Raw genomic sequence first — 27,814 nt, 5'->3', positions numbered from 1 at the left:
TACCCTTGCTGTTCATTGTGTGTATTAACCATCTGACAGAGAATATTAAGAGTAACCTCAGGGTTTTCAAAGATAATACACTTGTCTATAGTGAAGTACTGGTGGAAAAAAGCTGCACAAGTATTTAGTCAGATCTCGAAAAAATTTCATAGTGGTGCTAAGACTGGCTACTTGCTTTAAATAATCAGAAACATAAAGCGTGCACTTGAAGGAAAAAAAAAAAAAAAAACACCACACTATGTCTACACTATATTCGAATCACAGCCAGAATCAGTCAACTCATACAATTATCTGGCTATAACAATTCGTTGGAATATGAAACTAAATGGTCACATAGGCTCTGTTGCAAATAACAATATGCTAGACTTAGTTCATAAGTAGGATGCCATGCGAAAATGCAATTAGTAAAATAGACTGCTTACAAAAAGCTCATGTGACATTGCTCACGAGATATTAAATGTACAAAAAGAATGGAAGTATCAGTATTTACAGGTTTGGCTGAACCACAGGAAAGTGTCATGATGATGGAGAAACTGAACAGGCAGAAAACTGAAGATAAGATGCAAATTATGCCATGAAAGCCTACTGATGAAGTTTCAAGAATCAGCTGCAACTGATATAAGCATGCAATTGAGATAACCCCCTATGAGCGGGGACAGACGATTCCTATTACATTCCTGACAAGTAGAAATGTTCATTGTAAACATTCCTCTATTCTGAAAGTTCTATGCTAGGCCTAAATATCAACATAGTCAAGGGAAACATCAAAGTAACACAGACAGTCAAGTACTATTTTTAATATAACTACAAAAGTAGTTTTCAAAGTGGAGGGTGTTCTGTCAGTATTTTATACTAATGTTACCTTTAGTAAGCACACATTGTTTACCGTGTAGCAGTTTAATGATAGTTAACTATTACTGTACTTTCTAACAGATGATTATCTTTGTTACTGTATTAATAATATCAATCGACATCCCTCAAGATACTTCTTCATGGTAGTACCTATAAATGAACAGAACAACATCTGTGTGAGAAATTTTCTACTGGCAGGCGTATGCATTTCCTTTCTTCCAATATGTAATCCAGCTGACCCTCGCAGTTAAAGGAAAGTACAGTGGGGAAATAAATAAAGAATAGCACAAGAGGGCGAAGTAACTTGTTTTGCAAAGATTTCTCAAAATTTCACTGGTATTGCACACAGTCATATGCACTGGGAACAGCTCAATGATGTCAAAACAAAAATTCAGTAAATATAGTTTTCTATCTTGCAGAACAGATAATATACCATAGATGCAAAGCATTCACATTAAACTCACCAGGCGTTTCTCCCTAAAGTCAATACCGACCGTTGATATGAACTTTGAATTGAAAACCCCGTCGGTGTATTGATACAGGAAACTAGTTTTCCCCACACCAGAATCACCAAGAGCGAGGAATTTTATCAGGTAGTCGTAATCCATTCTGTGTAACAGAAAATATAGTGCACTTTCAAGTGTAACAAAAATTTACAACATAATGCGATTTCTGCATATGGTAATATAGATGGAAAGCCGCCGCTCAAATTGTACGTATCTTTCGAAAGTTATTAATTTTCTAAACTCAGCTCGCGTGGACATAAATCTTGTAAACAATACACCATAAACTTTCGTAAATAAATTATTTCCTACCTGTTGCCTACGTCAACCGCTCCTTCTACTATAACCTGTTGGCTCATTTCTATAAACAGGAATTTCGCTTCTTGAAAACAAAATGTGATTTCCTTCCGAAATCAGGCACCAATAATCTTATGTATTATTCAATTAAAGAAAGTTCTTGTATTTACTCATTACAAGACTACACAGCACACACGACTTCGGCGGATTATTTTATGTTATCTCTGCTTTATTGTCAGTAAGTACGTCAGGTCGTTCATGGTGGGGCGAGCCTCTAGCAGACGATGTTGAATTAAACGAGGTTTCGTAATGATTGTTTTAGACATTAACTAAAAATGCCAAATCTGAGGACTGAGGTAAATAGATAAGGAAAAGTAGAGTAATTTGCGTATAAAATCATTTAGAAGTTTCGTAGTTTGGAGTAAGCTTGAACCCTAGCGTGTAGTAAGTCAGCTAATGCGTCTCTCACACAGCTCATCATTCGGTGTTATGCTCAGAGTAGCACTGTTACATTACACATTTAAATTTTCAAAAGAATGTGAATAATCTGTTGTCATGTTGAGGTTTTTAAGAACCGCATGCAACATAACAAACTAAAACCGGTGTTATCATTATTTACGAAAAACTAGAAAATACAACCGTGACAACACGATGTAACATCGTTTTAATTGAGTGATATGAACTTACCCTCCTACAAGGAAATTACACGAATATATAATTATGCCAAGCACTGTGACAGGCAATCAAGATACAAATTTGTCATGGACGTTCTTGAGAAATTTAAACACTATCCGTGCCACGACTTAACCCTGATCCATATCTTTCATCAGCAGTTAGTTACTGATTGTTTTGCCAAATTCGAAAACTCGCTAACACGAGGTCCAGGTCATAGAGGTGCAAAGAGCTGCCAAGCTCATGTTAACAGTTACTTCAAATCTCCATATCAATGGCGAACTGACTAAAATAGCAACCAGATTGAGTCCAACATGTAAAATTAACCACCCACTCAATTCTTTAAGTATAGTTTCATGTAAAAGAATTAAGTGAATGGATTTACACTAGGAATAATACCTGTGATGTATAGAGAACTAAAGTGCCAATGAGATGGGAATAAAATCACTTCAAATAACTGACCTTTAAAATTGGTCCACTTAATTGCGCTGTCTGTGCATGCCTCCAACGTACCTGTATTCAAGGCTTCTGCGTCATTTGTTTCCACCATGTCAGGTTAGACAGTTCATATCATAGTGACTAGTTCCTTTAGTTGTTGTTGTAGATCAGAGTTTAATCATTTCTGTAGCAGGAATATAGTTAGATAATGTGCTTTCCTTCACTTTTAGGTTTTAAAATCTTTCAAAACACTTCACCAGGCCAGAAAACGTGTTTTCCAAGGTGATGAGGTTGCCCTTAATGGTAAGATTATTTGAATATTATAATTACTGGTAAAATTGTTGCCGGTGTGCAATAAATAATAGTTTTGTAGAAGACTCACTACTGCATATATGTTACACTGTTCTGTGAATCTGTAAACTGTAGAACATAGCTACATGCTCAGAGATTGGTGTTCAACATAACTTTCAACCAAATGTTGGTCGAAGCTGTTGTCTAGAGACCATTATAAGCCTAATTTACAGAAGACAACCATACGACAGGCAAACTATTATTACAAATCAGTGTAATACATTTTCATTGTTAAGAAGTACTGAAGACAGTGATATAAAATTGTTACACATATATACAACAATGGAAAATCCAGGATGGAATGTAAAATATGTATATAAATCAGTGTCATGTATCATTATGTTGAAAAATACAAATATTACAATAAACTTCTCTGGTAACAATTTTTAAAATGACTAGGAGCACCATCACAAATAATGATGATCCTCTGCCCCTGTTTGCAGTTGAAGAACTTTGCACATTGTGAGCAAAGCATGTGCTGAGTCATGTCCTGTGTCATCACTTATAACTGCAACACTTGTTGTCTTGTTTTGAAAATATGTCACTCCTGTAAAAATTGAAACCTGGTCATTACTCCAATGATACCCTTGAACTTGTTGTGGGAGTATTACAGACAAGTTCTCAGCAAAATCACAGTGAAGCACTAAACATAGTACTTCAGCCTGTACACATCATTTCACTTCTGCAATGTGTTGATGTTGCAATTTCTTCAGATGTTGGTGTGTTACTGGTTTCACTGATCATTTACCACGATCATGAATGAAACTGTCAAAGGCAACAGTTTTCTTAATTAGTTTATTTTCCTCCCATGTTGCATATGTAGTTTCTGCAGAGTTATCTGGTACATCTTCTAGGCCAAGTGTCTGTAAAGACAGTCCTACCTTTCCAGGGCAGTCTCCACATTCTTGAAGCAAACAAGTCTCTCACTTTGTCACAGACTACTAATGACTTCACACGCCCAACCAAGGTGTCATACGTCATGTGTTCCAGTAAGTTCTTCCAAGTTACCACACAAAGTTCAAAATTTGCACAGTACACACGTAAACAGACTTCTCTGGGTGGGTGTGGAACTACCCATTTAGGTTGTAGTGCATAAAATTTTGATCTTCCAATATGTGAAGTTGTGTAGTTGGTCTTATAAACTGCAAAAGTTTCTTTAATGCTCCGAGTCATGTACCTCTTCACTTTCAGAACTTTTTTGCCTTCAGCTGTTACAGTTTTAGTGTCTTCTTTTTTTTTTTGTTGGCACTTTGGCGAGAACAGTCCCACTTATCTTCCAGGTAAAATGACTACACTATTCGAACTTGAGCTGCTTCTACAGGATGACCATAATAGGGATCTGGTCTTCCAAAGACTCCTTTTACAGACCTCACATTTCTTGACTTGTCTACCATGCACTTTGATAATGGTTGGAGTTCATAGTTGCACATATTGTAGTCATTTTTTTAAAAGATTGGAAATCCTTACAACAGCCCCAAGTACATGGTTCATAATTGTTTTCTTTGATAATGTCTATGGAATAATAGTTAAAACTTGCACCTTTTCACTGCAGGATGCACAATATTCAACAGCTGAATTGATATTTGTGAAAAATTCCTGCCAAGAGTGCTTTGGTACATTTTCTTGTTAGTTGGTTGCATGTTCCACTGATCAGTCACACAGTACAGTAGCCGTTATGATGTGGAATGTGTCAAGTGCACAAGAAATGCACACATGAAACAAGATTTTTTATATTACAGTACAGTGTTAAAGATTAATATTTCTATTATGTACCCCATTCCCTTATATGGCACAACATGCATATACTATGTTTATAGATTTATTTATTCCTATTCAAGAATTCCCCCCCATGAACCATGGACCTTGCCGTTGGTGGGGAGGCTTGCGTGCCTCAGCGATACAGATAGCCGTACCGTAGGTGCAACCACAACGGAGGGGTATCTGTTGAGAGGCCAGACAAACGTGTGGTTCCTGAAGAGGGGCAGCAGCCTTTTCAGTAGTTGCAAGGGCAACAGTCTGGATGATTGACTGATCTGGCCTTGTAACAATAACCGAAACGGCCTTGCCGTGCCGGTACTGCGAACGGCTGAAAGCAAGGGGAAACTACAGCCGGAATTTTTCCCGAGGGCATGCAGCTTTACTGTATGATTACATGATGATGGCGTCCTCTTGGGTAAAATATTCCGGAGGTAAAATAGTCCCCCATTCGGATCTCCGGGCGGGGACTACTCAAGAGGATGTCGTTATCAGGAGAAAGAAAACTGGCGTTCTACGGATCGGAGCGTGGAATGTCAGATCCCTTAATCGGGCAGGTAGGTTAGAAAATTTAAAAAGGGAAATGGATAGGTTGAAGTTAGATATTGTGGGAATTAGTGAAGTTCGGTGGCAGGAGGAACAAGACTTCTGGTCAGGTGACTACAGGGTTATAAACACAAAATCAAATAGGGGTAATGCAGGAGTAGGTTTAATAATGAATAGGAAAATAGGAATGCGGGTAAGCTACTACAAACAGCATAGTGAACGCATTATTGTGGCCAAGATAGATACGAAGCCCACACCTACTACAGTAGTACAAGTTTATATGCCAACTAGCTCTGCAGATGACGAAGACATTGAAAAAATGTATGATGAAATAAAAGAAATTATTCAGATTGTGAAGGGAGACGAAAATTTAATAGTCATGGGTGACTGGAATTCGAGTGTAGGAAAAGGGAGAGAAGGAAATATAGTAGGTGAATATGGATTGGGGGACAGAAATGAAAGAGGAAGCCGCCTGGTAGAATTTTGCACAGAGCACAACATAATCATAACTAACACTTGGTTTAAGAATCATGAAAGAAGGTTGTATACATGGAAGAACCCTGGAGATACTAAAAGGTATCAGATAGATTATATAATGGTAAGACAGAGATTTAGGAACCAGGTTTTAAATTGTAAGACATTTCCAGGGGCAGATGTGGACTCTGACCACAATCTATTGGTTATGACCTGTAGATTAAAACTCAAGAAACTGCAAAAAGGTGGGAATTTAAGGAGATGGGACCTGGATAAACTGAAAGAACCAGAGGTGGTACAGAGATTCAGGGAGAGCATAAGGGAGCAATTGACAGGAATGGGGGAAATAAATACAGTAGAAGAAGAATGGGTAGCTTTGAGGGATGAAGTAGTGAAGGCAGCAGAGGATCAAGTAGGTAAAAAGACGAGGGCTAGTAGAAATCCTTGGGTAACAGAAGAAATATTGAATTTAATTGATGAAAGGAGAAAATATAAAAATGCAGTAAGTGAAACAGGCAAAAAGGAATACAAACGTCTCAAAAATGAGATCGACAGGAAGTGCAAAATGGCTAAGCAGGGATGGCTAGAGGACAAATGTAAGGATGTAGAGGCCTATCTCACTAGGGGTAAGATAGATACCGCCTACAGGAAAATTAAAGAGACCTTTGGAGATAAGAGAACGACTTGTATGAATATCAAGAGCTCAGATGGAAACCCAGTTCTAAGCAAAGAAGGGAAAGCAGAAAGGTGGAAGGAGTATATAGAGGGTCTATACAAGGGCGATGTACTTGAGGACAATATTATGGAAATGGAAGAGGATGTAGATGAAGATGAAATGGGAGATATGATACTGCGTGAAGAGTTTGACAGAGCACTGAAAGACCTGAGTCGAAACAAAGCCCCCGGAGTAGACAATATTCCATTGGAACTACTGACGGCCGTGGGAGAGCCAGTCCTGACAAAACTCTACCATCTGGTGAGGAAGATGTATGAGACAGGCGAAATACCCTCAGACTTCAAGAAGAATATAATAATTCCAATCCCAAAGAAAGCAGGTGTTGACAGATGTGAAAATTACCGAACTATCAGCTTAATAAGTCACAGCTGCAAAATACTAACACGAATTCTTTACAGACGAATGGAAAAACTAGTAGAAGCCAACCTCGGGGAAGATCAGTTTGGATTCCGTAGAAACACTGGAACACGTGAGGCAATACTGACCTTAAGACTTATCTTAGAAGAAAGATTGAGGAAAGGCAAACCTACGTTTCTAGCATTTGTAGACTTAGAGAAAGCTTTTGACAATGTTGACTGGAATACTCTCTTTCAAATTCTAAAGGTGGCAGGGGTAAAATACAGGGAGCGAAAGGCTATTTACAATTTGTACAGAAACCAGATGGCAGTTATAAGAGTCGAGGGACATGAAAGGGAAGCAGTGGTTGGGAAGGGAGTAAGACAGGGTTGTAGCCTCTCCCCGATGTTGTTCAATCTGTATATTGAGCAAGCAGTAAAGGAAACAAAAGAAAAATTCGGAGTAGGTATTAAAATTCATGGAGAAGAAATAAAAACTTTGAGGTTCGCCGATGACATTGTAATTCTGTCCGAGACAGCAAAGGACTTGGAAGAGCAGTTGAATGGAATGGACAGTGTCTTGAAAGGAGGATATAAGATGAACATCAACAAAAGCAAAACAAGGATAATGGAATGTAGCCTAATTAAGTCGGGTGATGCTGAGGGAATTAGATTAGGAAATGAGGCACTTAAAGTAGTAAAGGAGTTTTGCTATTTGGGGAGCAAAATAACTGATAATGGTCGAAGTAGAGAGGATATAAAATGTAGGCTGGCAATGGCAAGGAAAGCGTTTCTGAAGAAGAGAAATTTGTTAACATCGAGTATTGATTTAAGTGTCAGGAAGTCATTTCTGAAAGTATTCGTATGGAGTGTAGCCATGTATGGAAGTGAAACATGGACGATAAATAGTTTGGACAAGAAGAGAATAGAAGCTTTCGAAATGTGGTGCTACAGAAGAATGCTGAAGATTAGATGGGTAGATCACATAACTAATGAGGAAGTATTGAATAGGATTGGGGAGAAGAGAAGTTTGTGGCACAACTTGACCAGAAGAAGGGATCGGTTGGTAGGACATGTTCTGAGGCATCAAGGGATCACCAATTTAGTATTGGAGGGCAGCGTGGAGGGTAAAAATCGTAGAGGGAGACCAAGAGATGAATACACTAAGCAGATTCAGAAGGATGTAGGTTGCAGTAGGTACTGGGAGATGAAAAAGCTTGCACAGGATAGAGTAGCATGGAGAGCTGCATCAAACCAGTCTCAGGACTGAAGACCACAACAACAACAACAACATTCAAGAATTCATCTGTGGTATAGAAGGAGTTGTCAAGGAGATACGATTTTGATTTATTTTTGAAGCTATTATTTCTGTCTGTCAGACATTTTATTTCATCTGGCAATTTTTCAAAAATTTTTATAGCAGTATATTTTATCCCTATCTGTGGCAAAGATAGTTTCAGTAAAGGATAGTGTAACTCTTTCCTTTTTTGGTTTTATAATCATGAATGTCACTGTTGTTTTTAACTGGCCCACGTTGTTGAGAACAAATTGTATTAGTGAGTAAATGTACTTGAGGCTGTTGTGAGGATTTCCAGTCCTTTAAAAAGATGACTACAAGATGTGCAACTATGAACTCCAACCATTATTCTAACCACTTTCTTTTGAGCAGTGAATACTTTTTGTCTAAGTGTTGAGTTACCCCAAAATATTATTCCGTATAACATCAGAGAGTGAAAATATGCAAAGTTATGTTAGCTTACTAATTTCTACATCCTCAAAATTGACAATTATTCTGATTGCAAAAGTTGCTGAACCTAGTCACTTTAGAGGATTTAAAATATGAATTTTTCCAATTAAGATTCTCGTCTATAGATTCACCCAAAAACTTAGTATGCTCTGCCCTGTCTACTGACTTCTGTTGAAGTGTTATATTTGTTAAAGGAACTGTACTTTTTGCTGCAGAAAACTGGATATACTGTATTTCTTCAAAGTTTATAGCAAGCTCATTTGCAGAAAACCAATTAATGACTTTTCCAAAGACTTTACTTGTATCATTTTCAATTGGAGTTTCTTTTACTGAATTAATAATGATGCTTGTATCATCAGCAAACAGTGTCAGCTTCTTGTTTCAGATAAGAAGGGGTAGGTCGTTCATATATATCAAGAACAGTAAGGGCGCCATGATTGAATCCTGTGGAACACCTAATGTAATTTCACCCCAGTCAGATGAAGTGGCAAACTTATTTAAATCACTTGACCCATATAAAGAAACAAAAGTTTCCTGTACTGTAGGTATGACTTAAACCACTCATATGCTATTCCATTTATACCATAGAATTATAACTTGTAACATAATGTCATTGTTCACACAATCAAATGCCTTGGACAAGTCACAGAAAATTCATATTGGTGACATTTTGCTATTTAAAGACTCTATTATGTGAACAGTGAAATCGTATATTGCTGTCTCAATGGAACAGCATTTTTTAAATCCAAACTGTGATTTACTAACTATCCCATTACTGTTGAGATGGCTAACCACTCTTGAGTACATTACGTTCTGGAAGATTTTTGAAAATGTTGTAAGCGAGGATATTGGCTGATAATTATTGACATCTGTGGTGTCTTTTTGTAGAGAGGCCTGACAATTGCATATTTTAACCTGTCTGGGAAAAGACCTTGAGTTAATGATGCATTACATATGTGACTCAGAAAATCAGCTGTAATTGCTCTATATTGTTTTAATATCTTATTAGAGATGACATCTACTCCACCAGAACATTTATTTTTCAAAGATTTAATAATTTTACTTATTTCACATGAGGTTGCTAGATGAAACTTAAAAAACTGACTAAAATTTTTCAAAAGCGACTCTTCTGTGTACTGCCTGGCTTTTTGTTTTGAACTATTCTCACCAATTTTTTTTCTCCTATGCTTAAGAAATGGTTGTAAAATACATTAGCTACTTGTGTACTGTTGGTTAGGATGGTCTTATTCTCTTTAATAGTAATACTACCTACCCCAGTGGTTACTTTTCCTGTTACCCTTCTAACAACATTCGATACTGATTTGATTTTGTTGCCAGAGTTGTTAATTTCTTCTCTAACATACATATTTCTCTATTTCCTTACAACTTTTCTCAGTGTGTTACAGTAATTTCTATAGTGTAAAACTACTTCTGGATCTTTACTAGACCTTGGTTTCTCATACAGTTTTCTTTTTCTTTCTGAAGACGTTTAAATACCTGTAGTCATCAAAGTGTGTGGTGTTACATTTAGTAATTTTCTTTGCGAAACAATGTTCAAAAAGGGATAAATTAATCAAGAAACATGTTGCATTTATCATTAGCATTTTGCTCATTATATACATCTTTTCTGAAGTGCTCTATAGATACCAGGTTGAGCAACCTCACACTTTTACTTAATGGTTTCTGAACTGTACACCCTGTTAGGTTTTGTAAGTTAATCAGTTGTGCATCATGGTCTGACAATCCATTTTCTACATGGAAAGCGTGTTTTTTCATCTCTTTCTATAGAAATACATTGTCTATTAGAGTGCTACTGTCTTGAACTATACGTTTAGGGAATTTGACCACTGATTCTAAGTTAGGGTCGACCAAAGTGTCCGATCCCACCCGTCGGCTTTGACCCGTGATGTAAGGCTGTTGTGGTGTGTGACGTCATGATGGTGCAGAAATGTGTGTGGTATCGGGACTGTGCTTTCAGCGGAATATTTTTCAGTGGGTTAACGATTTTAGTTGTGTTATTTCAGTGTTATTGTATTTTTTTCCTGTTCGCCGTGTGTGAATTTTGGTAAATTGCTTTTTTTACGTCTTTGGTAGGTATGGATGTGACTGACAAGGTCAACAGTTTTCGGTTGTCAGTGATGATGGGGAACAGTGTGTTGTCTCTAATAAAATTTCTTCAACTATTCAGATTTTTGGATGAAGTCGTGAAGTGTTCAGTATGTCATGAAGAAATGAGGCTTACTAAAGTTCCAGCGTCTCGGACCAGGGACCACTGTATGTGGTGATGTTGTAACGATAACAGGTCAAGGGAAGTGTTCGATTCCAATTTTGTTATCGCGACTCAGCATCTCCGCTATATGGTGAGTAGCAACTTTCCTTCTCTGGTATTGTTACATTCCACCCTGGATTTTCCATTGTTTGATATCTGTGTAATATATTTTCAGTGTCGAGAAATACTAAAGATAATGACATAAAATTGTAACGTATGAATCAGTGTCACGTATCATTATGTTGAACAATACACACGTTACAATAGACTTCAAATGCACCCTCGACATTATAAGTGCCATTTAACAGGTGGATTCCAATGCTGTATCAAATTTTCCAAATCAGTCAGTGCTTCAACATCACCAAACATCTACATAAATGCTTGACTCAGTTTCATAATAGCACGAAGTTAATTAATTGCATGTTCTAGATTTGTATAAATGAACACCTTTCTCCTTTCTGTGGTTCACCAAGGGCAATTAATTGCTATTGTAAGTTATGTCCCCTACTAGTATTATATTTATAATTGTTGCTATTGTTTTTGAACTGTGATTAGTTGTTAACAATGAACTCCATGTACTGTGAGACTGTTATCAGTATGTTCAACTGCTTAAAGAAGTTCTAGAGTGGACACCACGTACTGTCCTTGGGTATATTTAGCTGTAGGTCACCACCTATTGCCTTTGACCTGCAATGTAGTTGTGCTGTGGCATGATGTTTCATGTGACATCATTGCCACAGTGTGTTTGTTTTGGAATGGAAGTGTAGTGTTGTCGTAGAAGGCGCATTGTATGAAGAGGCGGCATGCGGTGTCTTGTGTGGTGGCAATGTGTTTGGGAGGTGCATTATTGAGTCATTTAGTGTGCTACAGTTGAGCTATATATACAAATTGGATATTGTGATCCTAGCTTTTTTAGTTGTGGAGAGGGTTCATTCGTATCATGGTGTAGGCTTGAACTATGTTGGTGAACTCGAGATTAGGATACTGCCTTTTGTAGTTGTGGGAAGGGTTTGTAGTTGTGGGAAGGGTTTGTAGTTGTGGGAAGGGTTTGTAGTTGTGGGAAGGGTTTGTTGGTATCCTGATCTAGAGTTGTACTATATAGGTGAACTGGAGATTGTGATACCAGCTTTTGTAGCCTGGGGGGGGGGGGGGGGGGTTATTGATATCCTGGTGTGTGTCCCCCCCCCCCCCCCCCCCTCCAGTTTTGCATCTTGAATGGAGGTGGTGTTTTATTACTGAATTTTTAGTTTGTCCATGCTCGAAACATCCTTTTTCATGCAGTTGTTCCACTTGTTTCATTAGGTTCTGTCAGGTATTGGTTCATGTGGTATTTATATTTTTGTGGGTATTAGATAGATGTTTTAATGCCATGTTGGATACGCTTGAAATGGGGTTTTCAGCATGGTGATAACATCACTGGTCAAAGCAGATGGGTTGTATTCCAGTTTCTGATAAGTACATTAAAAGTACATTGGTGGCAGTAGAATCATTCTGCAATCGATCTCAAATGCTGGTTCTCTAAATTTGTGCATGGCAGTCCACCTCTGAACTGCTTCAATGTCATCCTTTAATCTGACCTAGTGGGGATCCCAAACACATGAAGAGTACTCAAGACTGGGTTGCACTAGCATTCTATATGCCATCTCCTTTATGAATGGGTTATACTTTCCCAAAATTCTCCAAATGAAACAGTACTACCAACCTGACATGCTCATCCCCGTTCGTATCACTCTGCAATGTTATGTCTAGATATGCAATCAAGGTGGCCTTATCAGGCTGCGTCTTACTGATGCTGTATTCAAATGTTACTGGCCTATTTTTCCTACTCATCTGCATTAACTTACATTTTTTACAATTAGAACAAGCTGCTATTCATCACACCAACTGGAAATTTTATCTGAGTCATTTTCTATATTCTTTCAGTCACTCAAAAATGACACTTTCCCATACAGCACTGTGTCATCAGCAGACAGCCATTAATTGCTGCTCACCCTGCCCGACATGTCCTTTATGTATATAAATAAAAGCGGTCCTATCACACTTTCCTCTGGTGGCACTCCTGATGATACCTTTGCCTCTGATAAACACTCACCATCGAGGACCACATATCGACTTCTGTTGCTTAAAAAGTCTTTGAGCCACGCATGTATCTGGGAACCTAAACCCTATGCTTGGACCTTCGTCAACAATCTTCAGTGGAGAAACATGTCAAGTGCTCTCTGAAATTTAGGAATATGGAATCTGCCTGTTCTGACACTATTGATTACTTACACTGGAGTAGGTTTAGTCATTCAATACACATTTTACTTCTAGTCAGTATCCTAAAAAACTAATGTTTTCTATCCAGTCCCACTACAAAAGAGCAAGAGTCATCATTGACTGCACCCTGAAGGTATACTTTAATATCCCTGCCAATGACTGATATTGATTATCATCACCAGGAGCATGTGTTGCATGTCATGTGGAGTGAGCTGCTCACAGCACCAGAGCTGTGATTCGGTCTGGCACAGCCCACTGCACGAGCTACTACCAGTCACACTGTACTGTTTATTAGATTTTGACCATGTGATGAAGTTTCTTGGTTTCATTAAATGTTCTGCTCTTGACAAACATGGCTTTTTATATGGATTACATGTTATATGAGTAGCAGGCAGGAAGTATACCAATAGCAAAAACCAAACAATTTGAAAACCAAAGCTGCGTCTTTCTGTACATAGTGATTTGATGATAGACTCGGAACTTCATAGAGCACAGAACAAGTGCTGCAGTTGTCCAGTGTGTGGCTTGTGTATGGGTTAGTGACACTGCCAATGCGACATGCCACTGTCACTCTTTTTTGAGGTGGGAAGGGGAGGGGAGGGGAGGGGGCTACTCTTTTACTAGTGACTTGTAACATATCTGAGTTGCTGTTGCTATCACTGCTAAAATATTGACCCTGTTTTCAAGAAATTTTGTAGAATGGGTATTTCAAAAATCAGTTGCTGCTCTTAACTTGAAAATTATTAAAGAGCAGTGATAGAGCAGATTTTGGAAATTGTTATTTTATGAGTGTCTCCAGTCTTTGCCAGTCTGTGTCTGAGCATATAGCCATCCAGCAGGCCTTTAGTGTTCAGTTTGGTGTCAAAAACACTCAAGTTGCTTTTGACATGAAGTAGTACTTTACAGATTTATGTCTAGTCAGTATCTTGAGCATGATAAAGAAGGGACGGCTGTTGTCTTTACATTTCACTAAATTGGTGATCACTTGATGTCTCGGAATATGTACTGTCAACCAATCCCTTCTTATAGTCAAAATATGCCACTAATTTCTTTTCTGCCCAATTCTGTTCAGTAGCACATCATTAATTACACATTCTACCCATATAATCTTCAGCATTCTTCTGTAGCGCACCACATTTCCAAAGCTTCTGTTCCCTTCTTCTCTGAACTACTTATTATCCAAGGCTACATTCCAGACAAATGCTTCCAGAAAATTCCTCCTAACACTAAAATTTATTGTTGATGTTAACAAATTTCTCTTCTTCAGAAAAGTTTTTCTTGCCATTGCTAGTCTACATCTCTCTCCTTCCGCCATCAGCATTTATTTTGCTGCCAAACAGCAAAACTCATCTACTACTTTTATCATCTCATTTCCTAATGTAATTCCCCTCAGCATTACCTGAGGGAGTTAGATAAGAAAATGAAACACTAAATTAATGTTTGTAAATGTGCATCACTCTTTTCGTTATTTCCAAACTGTGTGTCAGATGTGCGACATGAATGTTCCCTCCTGCCATTACACCACCCTCACCAACTTAATATGGCAAATGGGCCTCAGTTGTCTCCATTTTATCATAATTTTGCATCATTTTGTGTTTTCACAATATAAAGTAGTTATACTAAAATATTAAATTTTGATACTGACTAATCTTTGCTGAAAAGTTTATTAATAACATTTCATTTGGTTGCAGCTGCCCGCGCAAAAATCAATGAGGAGTACCGAAAAAACAAACACGTGACAGATGTGTCAGCTGTGCAAGAGGTAAACAGAATTAGCTTCACGGGTGTACATGTGTTTACTGTAATTTTTTCAGCTGTTTCTGTGCATGACCTCATTGGCTAGGGAAAGCTAGATTGCAGTTGTCTTCCAAGACAGGTCATTAATTTTGCATCACATTCAGCACTGTTCCCAGTCTCCATTCTGAATAAAAACTATGTCCAAAAGAGAAAGAAACTCAGTTTGAACATCTTGAGAAATTTATCTCAAAAAACAATACAGTAGAATCTTGCTAATCTAGCCTTGGATAATCTAATTCACTGCTTAGTCTGACCATCCCATGTTTGCTGTCTGTTTATGTAGACCGGCTGCTGCTGCAGTCAAGTCTGGACTTGCCGATGACTCATCGTCTGTGATATTGACAGTTGCTGAGTGCAATAGTTTGATCAGTTTTAGTATGAAGTAACTTGTTTTTAACTCAATAAATGTTATTGTCCAAGCATTTGTTTTATCAATTAATGACAGTGTTCTTCTTTCACATTAAAGCATCTAAAACCAAATTATGGCACCAAATAAATGTAAACATATCATGCTGTTTGTACAATTGGACATTGAGCCCAGTGATTTGAGTGAATGACCCAGTACAGCCAATTTTGACTGCACAGTGGAAGCAAAATAACTGATGACCAGATTGTTGATGCTGTAACTATAGCAACTGATGAGAATGAGAAAGATGATGATGACAACGGAGTCAATGAAACTACAGCTCAAGTATCACATACAGGTGCTAAAATGCATTTGATATAGCCCTTCAGTACATAAAATAAAGTTCTACATTTAACCCAGTAGACATTTTGCAGATTAGGAAATGATAGAACATGCAGCAAAATCAGTGTTGTCATCTGGTAAGCAAAAGAAGATTAGACTTTTTTCATTCTGCTTAAGAGCAGAACATTTCTTACCGTGTGATTTCTTATATTTTAAATAATCAAGTGCAAATTAGTTATGTGTCAATGCAGTACTGGAATAAGGTGTGCACAGTTGTTAAACTTTCACTCACAGTAACAATATCTTACAGTATGATACAGACATGTTTTGTAGTACAGGAACTATTCTACCTTATACTTTTGTGTAAGATTTCTTAGTGTCTCAGCATTTTATTTTTGTTTTGTTACTATTTTAACATGGAACACTATTTCAGACAGTATTTCCAGTTGAAAATTAAAGTTGCACTGTATTGTATTGTGATGTTATGGGTCAATAAAAGAGTTCCTCTGACAGTCCCAGTCCAATAGAGGATGGATTAGCGAGGTTGTGCTGTAGTTACTGCCAACAGTGGATGGTCGTCAACCCTTACCAATGAAAAAGATAAGAACACAACTGTAACACTACCATATTACTTCTAACTATCACTCAATTAATCACATCTGAATGGCTTCTCATAATTACTGCTACACACTGAAACAACAAAAATCTGCTGCATCACTACTTTTGGTTAACAGCATATATACTATTCAGCAATGAGCCACATCTCTTTCTCTTGACACCCGTATTGCTCGCATTAACCAAGTGGAAAAATAACACTTGCATTTAAGCTCCCTCAAAATATGATTTGAGTTCACCTGTCTCCTACTCAACTTACAAGAGCAATTCAACCCCTGGCTAAACCCACTGACTTGCCGTGACCCTTGTAGCCAACCAAAACAAAACAAAAATATTGCAGTCATCACACAATGGAGATACTGTAGGCATTGTTGCTCCTTCCGCTGTCACAATATGGCTTGGTGACAGGCTCAGAGATCCACAGCCATTGAATAGTGTAAAGGTGGTTGCGATGGGGGCAAGGGCCCAGTGGAAATACTGTTGACAGTAAAGAATAACTTCATTTAATACACTCTTTGCAGGACATCCACAACTGTGGTTAAAATTTTTCATGATGAATAAATCCGGTCTAGTTGTACGTGACTAATCCATTATTTGGATAAAATCATACAAACAACCCAGGTGTCAAGATGTAAATCCCATCTTCAGATGCAATAAAAAGCAAGAAAGATAAGAGGGATTCTTCATAAAATTAATTAACATTAAAAGTGCCAATAAAATGTGAACATCAGGTTATTCCTTGATTGCTTACAAGAAAGTTGTACTAGTCCTGTAAAAAATCCATCACATTTATCAAATAGCATGCGAGATCCCGTGTGGGTGAGGCATGAAAAGGTTCTCTGAGTAAATCAGTACCACATCATGTAAATGGAGCCTAACCGAAGAAACTTGAATGTAACAGGAAATAAGCACACATTACCAGCCTAATGTAACCTATGCACACACTTTGAATGACTAGACATGTGGCATATGCTTAAGGAATTAAAATAAAGACCTATAAGCCATAGAATGCTTATTTGTGAACCCCAAAAGTAGCCTGTCAAACAAGTGCCCAGTCCGGCACATGTTGTGGAAGCCCAGCAAGACCGTTCAAAAGACTGCTGCGCGAACCACTATGAGACCACTGTGTGGCCGCGTCTGGATCTTATAGCGAGGGCAGGAGGGACCATCAAAGAAATAATAGCTAACAACATAGTCGCACCACTACATTTCCTCCCAAATACCACCCGCTACTAATAGCACTAATACCATCAGATTATGCATAGCAGTAATTAAGATAGGTCTGGTACAGGGCAAAAAATAAAAGCAAGACAGGCAATGTAAAATGCAATTCTCAAGGAATAAAAGTAATAAGAAAGTGTAATAAAATTGTCAAGAATCAAAATTAATAAAATCATAGTACAAATATAAAATTAATAAAACCGTATTTTGCAGTGTACGTGCTTGAGCACTGTCGTGCAAAATGATGGTCAGGTCCTGCAGAAAGTGTCATCAGTTCTGTCTCTAAGCTATTCGTAGGTTGTGTTCCAAAAATAAACAGCATAGAGACAGAAGTGATGACACTTTCTGCAGGACCTGACCATCATTTTTCAGGACAATGCTCAAGCATGTACAGTGCAAGCTGTTACTAATTTGTTTGACTGATAGGGCTGCTAAGTACTATACCACCTACTGCACTGCCCTGACTTAAGGCCTTGTAAGTTCAACTCCATTTCTAACTGAAAGAAACACTTCACGGCATTTGCTTGAGAACTGCTACAAATTTGTCGAGCAATAGAGTTCTCCGCTCGAACTGTCAACACAATTGGCACTGCTAAGAGTATCCTATGGCTTCTACATCGCTGGCAACGGGTTGTACACAATGCTGGTGACTACTTTGAAGGTCAGTAAAACTTTGAAACACACATCTATTTCGTACAAGCTGTAAATAAATAGTTGCCACTATTAAAGTTCCAACCCTCATATATGTGTGTCACACATTCTTAAGATTGAGAACAATGATCTTTCCACAGAAAATGCTTAATTCTTTGAGTACATTAGCAACAACTTCACAATTCAGAATGTGAATGTGACTAACAGATGCAAATAATAATTAAAATAAATGTTTGTTTGTCTTTCATAGTATGTACAATCATTGTTTTAGTTCAATGTCTACTCCTAGGTGACATGTTTCTCCAGCGTAGCCAACAATACACAGAATGTTAATATCAGGCCAGTTACTGTGATTGCTGTCCCATCTTGAAGACATGTGTCCTCCCTCCCTGTATACAAATTTATTATATAGTTGTATCATTTGCAAGTATCATTTGTTGGAAAGGCAGAGTTAGGGTCAGTATCTCAGCAGCAAATTGGCAGCACGTTTGGGCATTGATAGCAGACATACGGTGTGGTGACGGATGGCTTGTGAGAAGGGACACATCAGGCAAGGAAAATGTGCTAAATATGTGTTACCTGATCTGTTGGTATCCTATGCAGTCAGTAACAGTAAAGACTGTTGATGACCATTAAAATTGCTGCACCACTAAGATGACATGCTACAGACAGCAAGAAGATGCTGTGATATGCAAATGATTAGCTTTTCAGAGCATTCACACAAGGTTGGCACCGGTGGCGACACCTACAACATGCTGACATGAGGAAAGTTTCCAACCGATTTCTCATACACAAACAGCAGTTGACCGGCGTTGCCTGGTGAAACGTTGTTGTGATGCCTTGTGTAAGGAAGAGAAGTGCATACCATCACGTTACCGACGTTGATAAAGGTTGGATTGTAGCCTGTCGTGATTGCAGTTTATCGTATCGCGACATTGCTGCTTGCGTTGGTTGAGATCCAATGACTGTTGGCAGAATATGGAATCGGTGGGTTCAGGAAGGTAATATGGAACACCGTGCTGGATCCCAACGGCCTCGTATCACTAGCAGTCGAGATGACAGGCATCTTATCTGCATGGCTGTAATGGATCGAGCAGCTACGTCACAATCCCAGATTCAACAGATGGGGATGTTTGCAAGACAACCACCATCTGCACGAACAGTTCGATGACTTTTGCAGCAGCATGGACTATCAACTCTGAGACCACGGCTGCAGTTACCCTTGACGCTGCATCACAGACAGGAGTGCCTGCGATGGTGTACTCAACGACGAACCCGGGTGCACAAATGGAAGAATGTCATATTTTCGGATGAATCCAGGTTCTGTTTACAGCATCATGATGGTCACATCCGTGTTTGGCGACATCGCGGTGAAAGCACATTGGAAGCGTGTATTCGCCATTGCCATACTGGCGTATCACCCGGCGTGATGGTATGGGGTGCCATTGGTTACACATCTCGGTCACCTCTTGTTCGCACTGACGGCATTTGAACAGTGGACGTTACATTTCAGATGTGTTACAACCCGTGGCTCTACCCTTCATTCGATCCCTGCGAAACCCTACATTTCAGCAGGATAATGCATGACCGCATGTTGCAGGTCCTCTACGGACCTTTCTGGATACAGAAAATGTTCGACTGCTGCCCTGGCCAGCACATTCTCCAGATCTCTCACCAATTGAAAACGTCTGGTCAATGGTGGCCGAGCAACTGGCTCGTCATGATATGCCAGTCACTACTCTTGATGAACTGTGGTATCGTGTTGAAGCTGCATGGCAGCTGTACCTGTACACGCCATCCAAGCTCTGTTTGATTCAATGCCCAGGCATATCAAGGCCGTTATTACGGCCAGAGTTGGTTGTTCTGGGTACTGATTTCTCAGGATCTATGCACCCAAATTGCGTGAAAATGTAATCACATGTCAGTTCTAGTATAATATATTTGGCCAATGAATACCCGTTTATCATCTGCATTTCTTCTTGGTGTAGCAATTTTAATGGCCAGAAGTGTAATACTCCCTGGTTCAGTACCACTTCTGAGACATTTCAACAGATCGGCATAGAGTTTAATATGACAAATTATTTTATTATGCTGTGGTATTACAAGAAACTGCCACTGCAGTGTGTTCTAGTACTTTTCAGATCTGTAAAGATTTGTTCGCTAGTCTTCTTTGCCTGGCTTGCCCTTGACTTCTCATCATCTGAGCCACGTCTGTCTGTCTCTGCCTGCTATATGTACTGCCATAAAAGCAGCACTGCTCAGTCACTGATGGAGCACTGGCTATTCTCCATGTTTCCTGTCCCCATTAGTACATGTCATTAAACCAAATGTAATGCTAGAATAATTGTGGACCATTGTGTCAAATGAGGAAATAAAATTCCACTGTGAAAACCATTGTGCTTCTAATAGGAAACAAGCTGATGTGCATCGATGCTAGGCTTTGTGTGAAGTAGAGGGTGAGTGGTTCGGCTGAATCCATCTGAATTTTACCAAAGCAAAATAGCAAATGTCTACCAAAACACAAGTGAAAATGTGCCTGACGATTTGTGTATTTTACACAGTTTCATTGTTTCCCACAATGTGATCAACAACACATGCATTGTTTCTACAATACTCACTGAAATTGACTAATATTATGCTACAAAATAGATCTGAAAGTATGTCAGTTTGAGTTTTGGAGATTTAGTTCTAGTGACAATTTTAGCATGAACAAGACTGTCATTTGCCTTTTCTAATTATATACAATTTAGAACATATGTCACCAAAAGAAGTTACAAGGGTAATCCCAAAAGTAAGGTCTCCTAGTTTTTAATAAGTACTTAGACCTGTTTATTTCGACAATGGTTTACACCAATTTACGACTTGAATATTTAGCTATTTTTCAACATAATCACCATTTCTGTCGATGCATTTTTGTAGGCGCTGTGACAGTTTTTGTATGCCATGTCAGACCAGCTCGCCACCATGCTGTTCAGAAAGTTATGAACCTCTTTTTTCACCTCGTAATTGAAGCTGAATCGCTGGGACAACAAATAATGCTGACAGGTACTCTGAGACTCTGAAAAAACTCAAACGGGCAATTCAGAACCGGAGATGATGAATGTTGAGCAAGGGCGTAGACATTCTCCAATGACAACACTCGCCCACACACAGCTCGGCAAACCGTTGCTCTCCTGCAACAGTTTCAGTGGAACATAATCACCCACCCACCCTATAGTCCTGACTTGGCACCCAGTGACTATCACCTGTTCCCTAGGTTAAAAGAACATTTGGCCGGAAAGCGATTCAGCTCCGACGACGAGGTGAAAGAAGAGGTTCATAAATTTCTGAACAGCATGGCGGCGAGCTGGTATGACATGGTGTGGTGTGCGTACTGTAAGACCTTCGGTTCACACACCATCAGATTATTTGACTTGTCTTTCTTACGAAGTAGGCGAGTGTCAGCAATATGTCTCGTGGTCTTATCGTGGCGTGTTTATCTTCTGCCATTAGGTCAGATGATAGCAATGCCACTTGCACACTTAGAGTAGCAGATTGACAGTGACCAACTTTAAACAGAACTTGATTAATTTTCACACACATTTATTAAAATAATAAAAATCATAGATATCACGTAACTCGATTCTGGATGCTGTTTACAATTGACAGTCTGAGGTTCCTTTGGTCTTGGTACGTTAATCTTATTCTCACATATCTCTGATACTTGACAAAGTGTCTATACATTTCTCTTCATGGCTGTGTACAGGAATATGATAATCTTATTAGGCGCAGACTGAAACTTGACTATAGACTGGTACAGACAAATGCAGACTAATACAGACTGATGCAGACTGACTAATCGGAGGTCTGTACACACGTTATAATACCTCGCGCGTTCAGGTATCACTGCGCGAGTGTGATCCGCGAGGAGAAAAGGTTCTACATTAGCAGCAATCTCATTGGCTGCGTTACATAGTAATACGCGGATCGGTGGAAGCAGAATTTGGTCTGTCTCTAAGACAGCGCCATCTCATAGTGCGGAGACGGACGAGCGCTGTGCCTGCGCTGTTGTGCTTAGCGGGGGGGACTCTATTGGGAAAGTTGTGTATGCGCTGACTACGCGGAACTATGTACACAACACATGGGCATACAAAAACGGCCACAGCGTCTACAAAAATGCATCGACAGAAATGGTGATTATGTCAAAAAATAGCTAAATATTCAAGCTGCAAACTGATGTAAACCATTGTAGAAATAAACAGGTCTTTGTACTTATAAAAAAAAAATAGGAGACCTTACTTTTGGGATTACCCTCATATTTTGTTGGGATGAGTACTCACTATAAAACTGCTGTCACTGTATTATGTTCATTAATCACTTTCCTAAGTTTATCATCAATTTTTACTGACATTCAGTCATTCTATTGTTTAAAAAATTACAATTATTGTAATACAACACTGTAGTTTTGTAATCAAAGGCTGTACTTTTCTAATTCACGCCCTTCTGTGTGTGTTTTTATTTGTTACAGTTAGTCAAACTTGCACATGACGTGGCCAAGGAGCTGAGAGCATCAGTCGTTCAAGCCCGCAAAATCAAGGACGACATGTTTGGTACAAAACACAGCAATTTTTGTGAATTTATATTATGAAGGGTAGTCACAAAGTTTTAATTACCATCTCAGATGCTAGTCCTTCTTTGCATATTAGGTTTGTGCATAAGTTCATAGCATTTTTGTTTTGCAAGTTGGTATACCGTTTGCTATGGGTTTATTTTTCGATGGTAATTTTTTATTTGTAGTTCACTGTTGCTATTTATGTATACACATTGTTTTCTTTGTCATTTGAAGATATTTAGTAGAGCTGTAGGTGCTAGAAAATGCCTTGCGAAGTGGAGAAATTGAAGCATTTCTGACATATTCTTCTGTATGAATTCAATAGAGGGGTGACAGCAGTGGAGACAGCCAGAATCATTTGCAGTGTGTAAGGGGATAATGTCATCAGACAGAGCATGGCAAGAAAATGGTTTTCTAGTTTTAAATAAGATTGTTGACTCTCCACATACAGGAAGGCCTTTATGGTTTGACAAAAATCGTTTAAACGCATTAATCCACAATGATCCACATCAGTGTACTCTAGAACTGCCATATATGATGAACGGTGATCATAGCACCATTGTGTGACGTTTGCACACAGTGGAGGAGGCTCAAAAATCGGGTGTGTGGGTACCACTTGATCTAAGCCAAAATGACAAAAACCCACGGGTGACCATATGTGCATCTTTGCTTGCTCATCATCAACTGGCTCATGAACAACACCAACCATTCCTATCCTGTATCATTACTGCTCTTGAGAAATGGTGTCTATCTGCTAACGTAAGGAGAAGGAAAGATTGGTTGAGTGCAGACAAAGCAGCAACTCCCTGTACAAAAACCTGTGCACATCCACAAAAGATAATGCTATGCATCTAGTGGAACAGTGTTGGTGTGTGGTTCTACAGATTGCTTCCCTGAGGTGTATCCGTCACTGTTGACATTTATTGTCAGCAATTGAGAGGTCTTGCAGACACAGTCTGACAACAATGACGAGGAAGATTGCTTAAATTGATGCTACTCCACAATAATGCTTGTCTGCACTCTGGTAGGCTGACAAAATACTCTATACAGGAGTTAAGTTGGGAAGTCATTCCAGACACAGCTTATTCACCTGATCTTGTGTCCTCAAATTTACACCTTTTCCGCCCTCTGTCGAGCAACCTTCAAGGAACTTCTTTTCCACCTGAAAATGTGCTCTGAACATGGCTTTATGAATTCTTCACCGCAGAACCATGTAATGTCTACAGCTGTGAAATCAGAAAGTTAACCCAGCATTGGCAGACTATTATAAGTAGTGAAGGAGAATATATTACTGATGAATTAAGTCTCTGTTATTTCCTGTATATCTGTTATGTTTACTAAACTTGTGGGAAAATGCTGTGAACTTATGCACCAACCCAGTATTTCCTAACAATAGATGACTTGCTGGAGACATTGATTGGAGGAGTTTGCATTTTGGCTGTTCAAGTTTTGTTCCAATTCGAAAATCATCTTATTGTCATTTTGGAAATGCCTGCCATGTGGTAGTTTCTTCATATGAGTCGAGGATGTAGTTACTGGGTGCTATATCAGGAGAATATTGAAGGGAGGCAAAATTTGATGACCCAGAGAAGCAGCGTGCAGTTTTGTGTCATGTACAGAATGGGTTGGGGGCATTGTCATCGGGTAAAAACATCCCCTCGGACAGCTTCCCTCAGTGTTCCATCACGAAGCCATCTGTAACTTTGTTAGGAGATTTCGGTAGTATTCTCCTGGGGTAGTTTAGCCCTTATGAGTGTACTTGCTGTCCACACCACAATATGGCAGTCCCAAAAAGATTCAGCATCACTTTGGTCGACGATGGTCGGGTCATCCACGTTTTTGGTGGTGAAGAATCCAGATCCTCCCGCTGCTCACTTTTGTCGGGGTCATAGTGGTACATCTGTTACTTGTCCAATGCGATCAGGCAGATACAGAAGTTGCAGTGGCGCTAAGGAACGCCAGCACAATCACTTACCAGCGCAACTGCTGCCAGCATGGCTCTTCTTCTGCTAGCAGAATTTTGAAAGTGAAGTCCTGTGGAAGATCGCATTCACCGCCAGTCCATGGTCACGGTACCTGCACAGGACCAGCGGGCAACACCACTGGCCCCACAGAACCATTTCCTTCCACCATATTACGTTCCACAAATACTCTGGTGGGGGGGAAAAAAAATCACAACAGCGGTGATGAGTTGTACCACATAAACGAAAGTTGGTAGGTGTGTTTCTACATCTGAAAGATGATGTCTATTCCAATTTTGTGCCAGTTGTATAAGAGTGGCACAAGTAGCACTACTATGAGGAAGTGAATCAGGTTTGCTTTAGATACATGCTTTAACACTTGTGAGCATTAATTACCTTTGAGATTGGATGTGATGAGTTGATGTTAGATAAAAATGCCTTTAAGGTGAAAAAGATACCAGTATCAACACATCACTGAATAAGGTTGTGTAGTAGGACCACTAGAAGTTGGATGTTCCTTCTGTGACAATGCAGAAAGACTAGGCAGCAATGTAGCCTCTGTCCACGATTACTGACAGTGGTAGTCACGAGAGTGTGTAGTCGCAAGGAGACGGGGCTCCAGGTGACCGCGTGGCACTACTGAGAGGGAAGACTGTCGTATTCAGTGTATGGCTCTGGCACATTGTATTGCACCAGCAGGAACAATTTGAGCTGCAGTTGGCACCACAGTGAGTCAAAGAACTGCTACAAATTGGTTACTTTAAGGGTAGCTGCAAATGAAATGCTCTGGTAGTGTGCATTCTGTTGACCTCAAACCACTCCACTTTTGAGGATAAATGATCAATCAAAAGCTCATTGGAGGGCAGGGTGGAGGTCTGTTGTGTTTTCTGATGAAAGCTGGTTCCGTCTCAGTGCCATTAATTGCTGTGTGTTGGTTAGAAGGATGCCAGATGAGGGCCTCCAACCAATCTGTCTGCGTGCTAAACACACTATACCTCTATCTTGAGTTATGGTCTCGGCTGCAATTTTATATGACAGCAGGCCCATTGACTGCAAATTTGTACATCTGGAGATTCAACTTGTGCTGCCAAGCATGAACGGCATTCCAGCAGATGTTTTCCAACAAGATTAAGCTCGTCCACATACTGCTGTCAGAGCGAATGGACTGGGCTAGGCACTGAATGCTTTATTAAGTCTTCAATTGGAGGCTTGCTCTCAGCGTCCCATCATCCATACAAGAAGATTGTCACACCACTCACTCCAGGACGTTGACTTTGCTAGGCGACTGTTTTCACATTAGACATGGTTATTCAATAACATTAGTCAAGTGCATTGTGACAGTATTGTAATTTTTTCAAATATTTTTTTTTTTTAAATTTTAATTTGGTCCTCCAGTCTTGAGAATACAAGAATAATGTCTTATGTAGTTTCAGTCATTAAAGTTGGGTTTTATGTTTTCTTGGTACTTCATATAAAAACATGAGAAGCGCAAACTTTTGTTAACATTATTATTTGTTCTGAAACTTTGCAATCTGTGAACAAATTTTCAGCGTCTGTTAAAAGCTACCTGGCCTCCTTTTGCGGGAGTATCTTCAGTCAACAGATACTTCAGAAATCATCTGTGTTGGCTGACTTGGGTCCAACGTATCTGTTGTCGACTTTATTTCGGTTTGCTTTTTTGAACGAGTGAGAGTAAATGTTGGATGAAGAGAATCGCAAACTGTATCACGTTCAAATCACTGATGAGATGTTGGAAACTGATCTGTGATAAATTTTTGCCTTTTTCCAAAGTATCCTGTCATGGTGCATTGTTGCTGTACACTTCCACGAATTCAGCACAGTTTGTTGCAGTGTTGTTCTCCTACCACACAATACTCTCTTTTATCAGTGGATTTCATTATTTTGTGTTGACTCAAACGGTAATGTGGTGAGATGTTTTCATTGTGTGCCACAACTAGAGATGTGTAGGGCTACCTAAAAACAAACAAAATATGAATTATTTAACTTTATTTTTTAAGTTGATAGTTAAAACTTTATGATTACCCCTTATTGTTTAATTGAGAAATGGAAAATGAACTCATAATTTGTTTTCCTTCCAGAACTAAGAATTACTGAAGAAACTTACAAGTTGGACAACATACCTGGGATGCCTTTTCAGAGATGTAAATCTTAGTACTGCAGACAGAGTTGTTAATGATATTAGTGACTGCAATGTACCTGAGTTGTTTTAAAATGTAATTGTGTTTTGAAATATTAACACTGTATATGAGTTGTTTTTGTGGTACCAGAACAGCAGTAATTACAGGTTTGTGACAGTTTTGTGGTGAGTAATTAATGTTGAAGCTGGTATCACTTGTATTGGACAGATTGACTCTGACTGATGTATCATTTACATATATGTAAATAAAGTGCTTTCATGTTACCATAGAAAGGTTCACTTTGAGAATTAACGTTAATGTTTTAATTTACTACAGTAGTACCATACCCAGATGTTGGAGAAAATACTATGAATGCAATGTTATGAACAAATTTCTGCAGCAGCTGCTGGATTTATGATTTATCTACAGGATGTATCATAGTAGTGAAAACTGACGTAGGTGAAAGCATATGTTTCTAGAAACAAAAACATTTTAGCGAACGTCGGTCCTCGAAGGAGCCATATGCGATTAAATTGCGAGTGTGTCGTTAAGAGCCGCCACTGACTTCAGTATGAAAAATTGTCCTAGTTAGTATGTATGTACTTGAAATGTTAACATTTCAAATAAATGCTCAAAAAATTGACCATGGAAACACAAAATGCGTATACATTGTAACAGGAGGTGAAACTGATTTATTTGTTAGTGCCGGAAACCAAGCAGCAATCAATTGTTTGCATAACCCAAGGTGAACAGAAACCACCAAAAGTTCTACATTCATGAAACACTTCCAAGAAAATTATCACTTGTTTCTGAGGTTGAGCTGGATGTGGTCACGACCATTCATTTGGAAAATGGAAGGACAGTTAAATGGAATGCTACACTAGTTTGGAGTGTAAGTTCATAGTATTTTTCCATAAA

General features: G+C 39.0%; 2 protein-coding genes across 3 annotated transcripts in view; one reads left to right on the top strand and one right to left on the bottom strand.

The window, feature by feature from the left end:
- LOC124718798 (ras-related protein Rab-27A) overlaps window positions 1-1,843 on the bottom strand; it is a 72,903-nt gene extending 71,060 nt beyond the window's left edge. Inside the window, exons 1-2 of the mRNA XM_047244411.1 lie at window positions 1,668-1,843; window positions 1,317-1,461 (exon numbers count right to left, since the gene is read on the bottom strand). Of these exons, the coding sequence (XP_047100367.1) occupies window positions 1,317-1,461; window positions 1,668-1,714 (192 nt within the window). The 5' untranslated portion in view covers window positions 1,715-1,843. The remainder of the gene's footprint in view (window positions 1-1,316; window positions 1,462-1,667) is intronic.
- Window positions 1,844-1,887: 44 nt separating this feature from the next.
- LOC124718799 (complex III assembly factor LYRM7) lies at window positions 1,888-27,208 on the top strand. 2 transcript variants are annotated; one of them, XR_007005907.1, is made up of 5 exons: window positions 1,888-2,008; window positions 2,993-3,065; window positions 14,926-14,996; window positions 22,714-22,891; window positions 26,858-27,208. XR_007005907.1 is itself a non-coding variant. In XM_047244412.1 (5 exons), exons 1-5 carry the CDS (start codon window positions 1,988-1,990, stop codon window positions 26,929-26,931), a joined length of 321 nt encoding a protein of 106 aa, XP_047100368.1. In that variant the 5' UTR covers window positions 1,888-1,987; the 3' UTR covers window positions 26,932-27,208. The 2 variants fall into 2 exon arrangements, 1 of the variants encoding a protein (XP_047100368.1); XM_047244412.1 differs by having other exon boundaries at window positions 22,714-22,795.
- The last annotated feature ends 606 nt before the right edge of the window (window positions 27,209-27,814 follow it).

This window comes from Schistocerca piceifrons, chromosome 10, assembly GCF_021461385.2.
Source record: "Schistocerca piceifrons isolate TAMUIC-IGC-003096 chromosome 10, iqSchPice1.1, whole genome shotgun sequence".
In the NCBI taxonomy this organism is placed as follows: Eukaryota; Metazoa; Arthropoda; class Insecta; order Orthoptera; family Acrididae; genus Schistocerca; species Schistocerca piceifrons.
The sequence above is the reverse complement of the archived record's forward strand: the minus strand, read 5'-3'. Positions and strand labels throughout refer to the sequence as shown.

Coding starts and splice junctions, on each gene's coding strand:
- LOC124718799 (XM_047244412.1), top strand. CDS start 1,988: ATGCCAAATCTGAGGACTGAG. Junction 14,997..22,713: donor ATGTGTCAGCTGTGCAAGAG/GTAAACAGAATT, acceptor TATTTGTTACAG/TTAGTCAAACTTGCACATGA. Junction 22,796..26,857: donor AATCAAGGACGACATGTTTG/GTACAAAACACA, acceptor TTTTCCTTCCAG/AACTAAGAATTACTGAAGAA.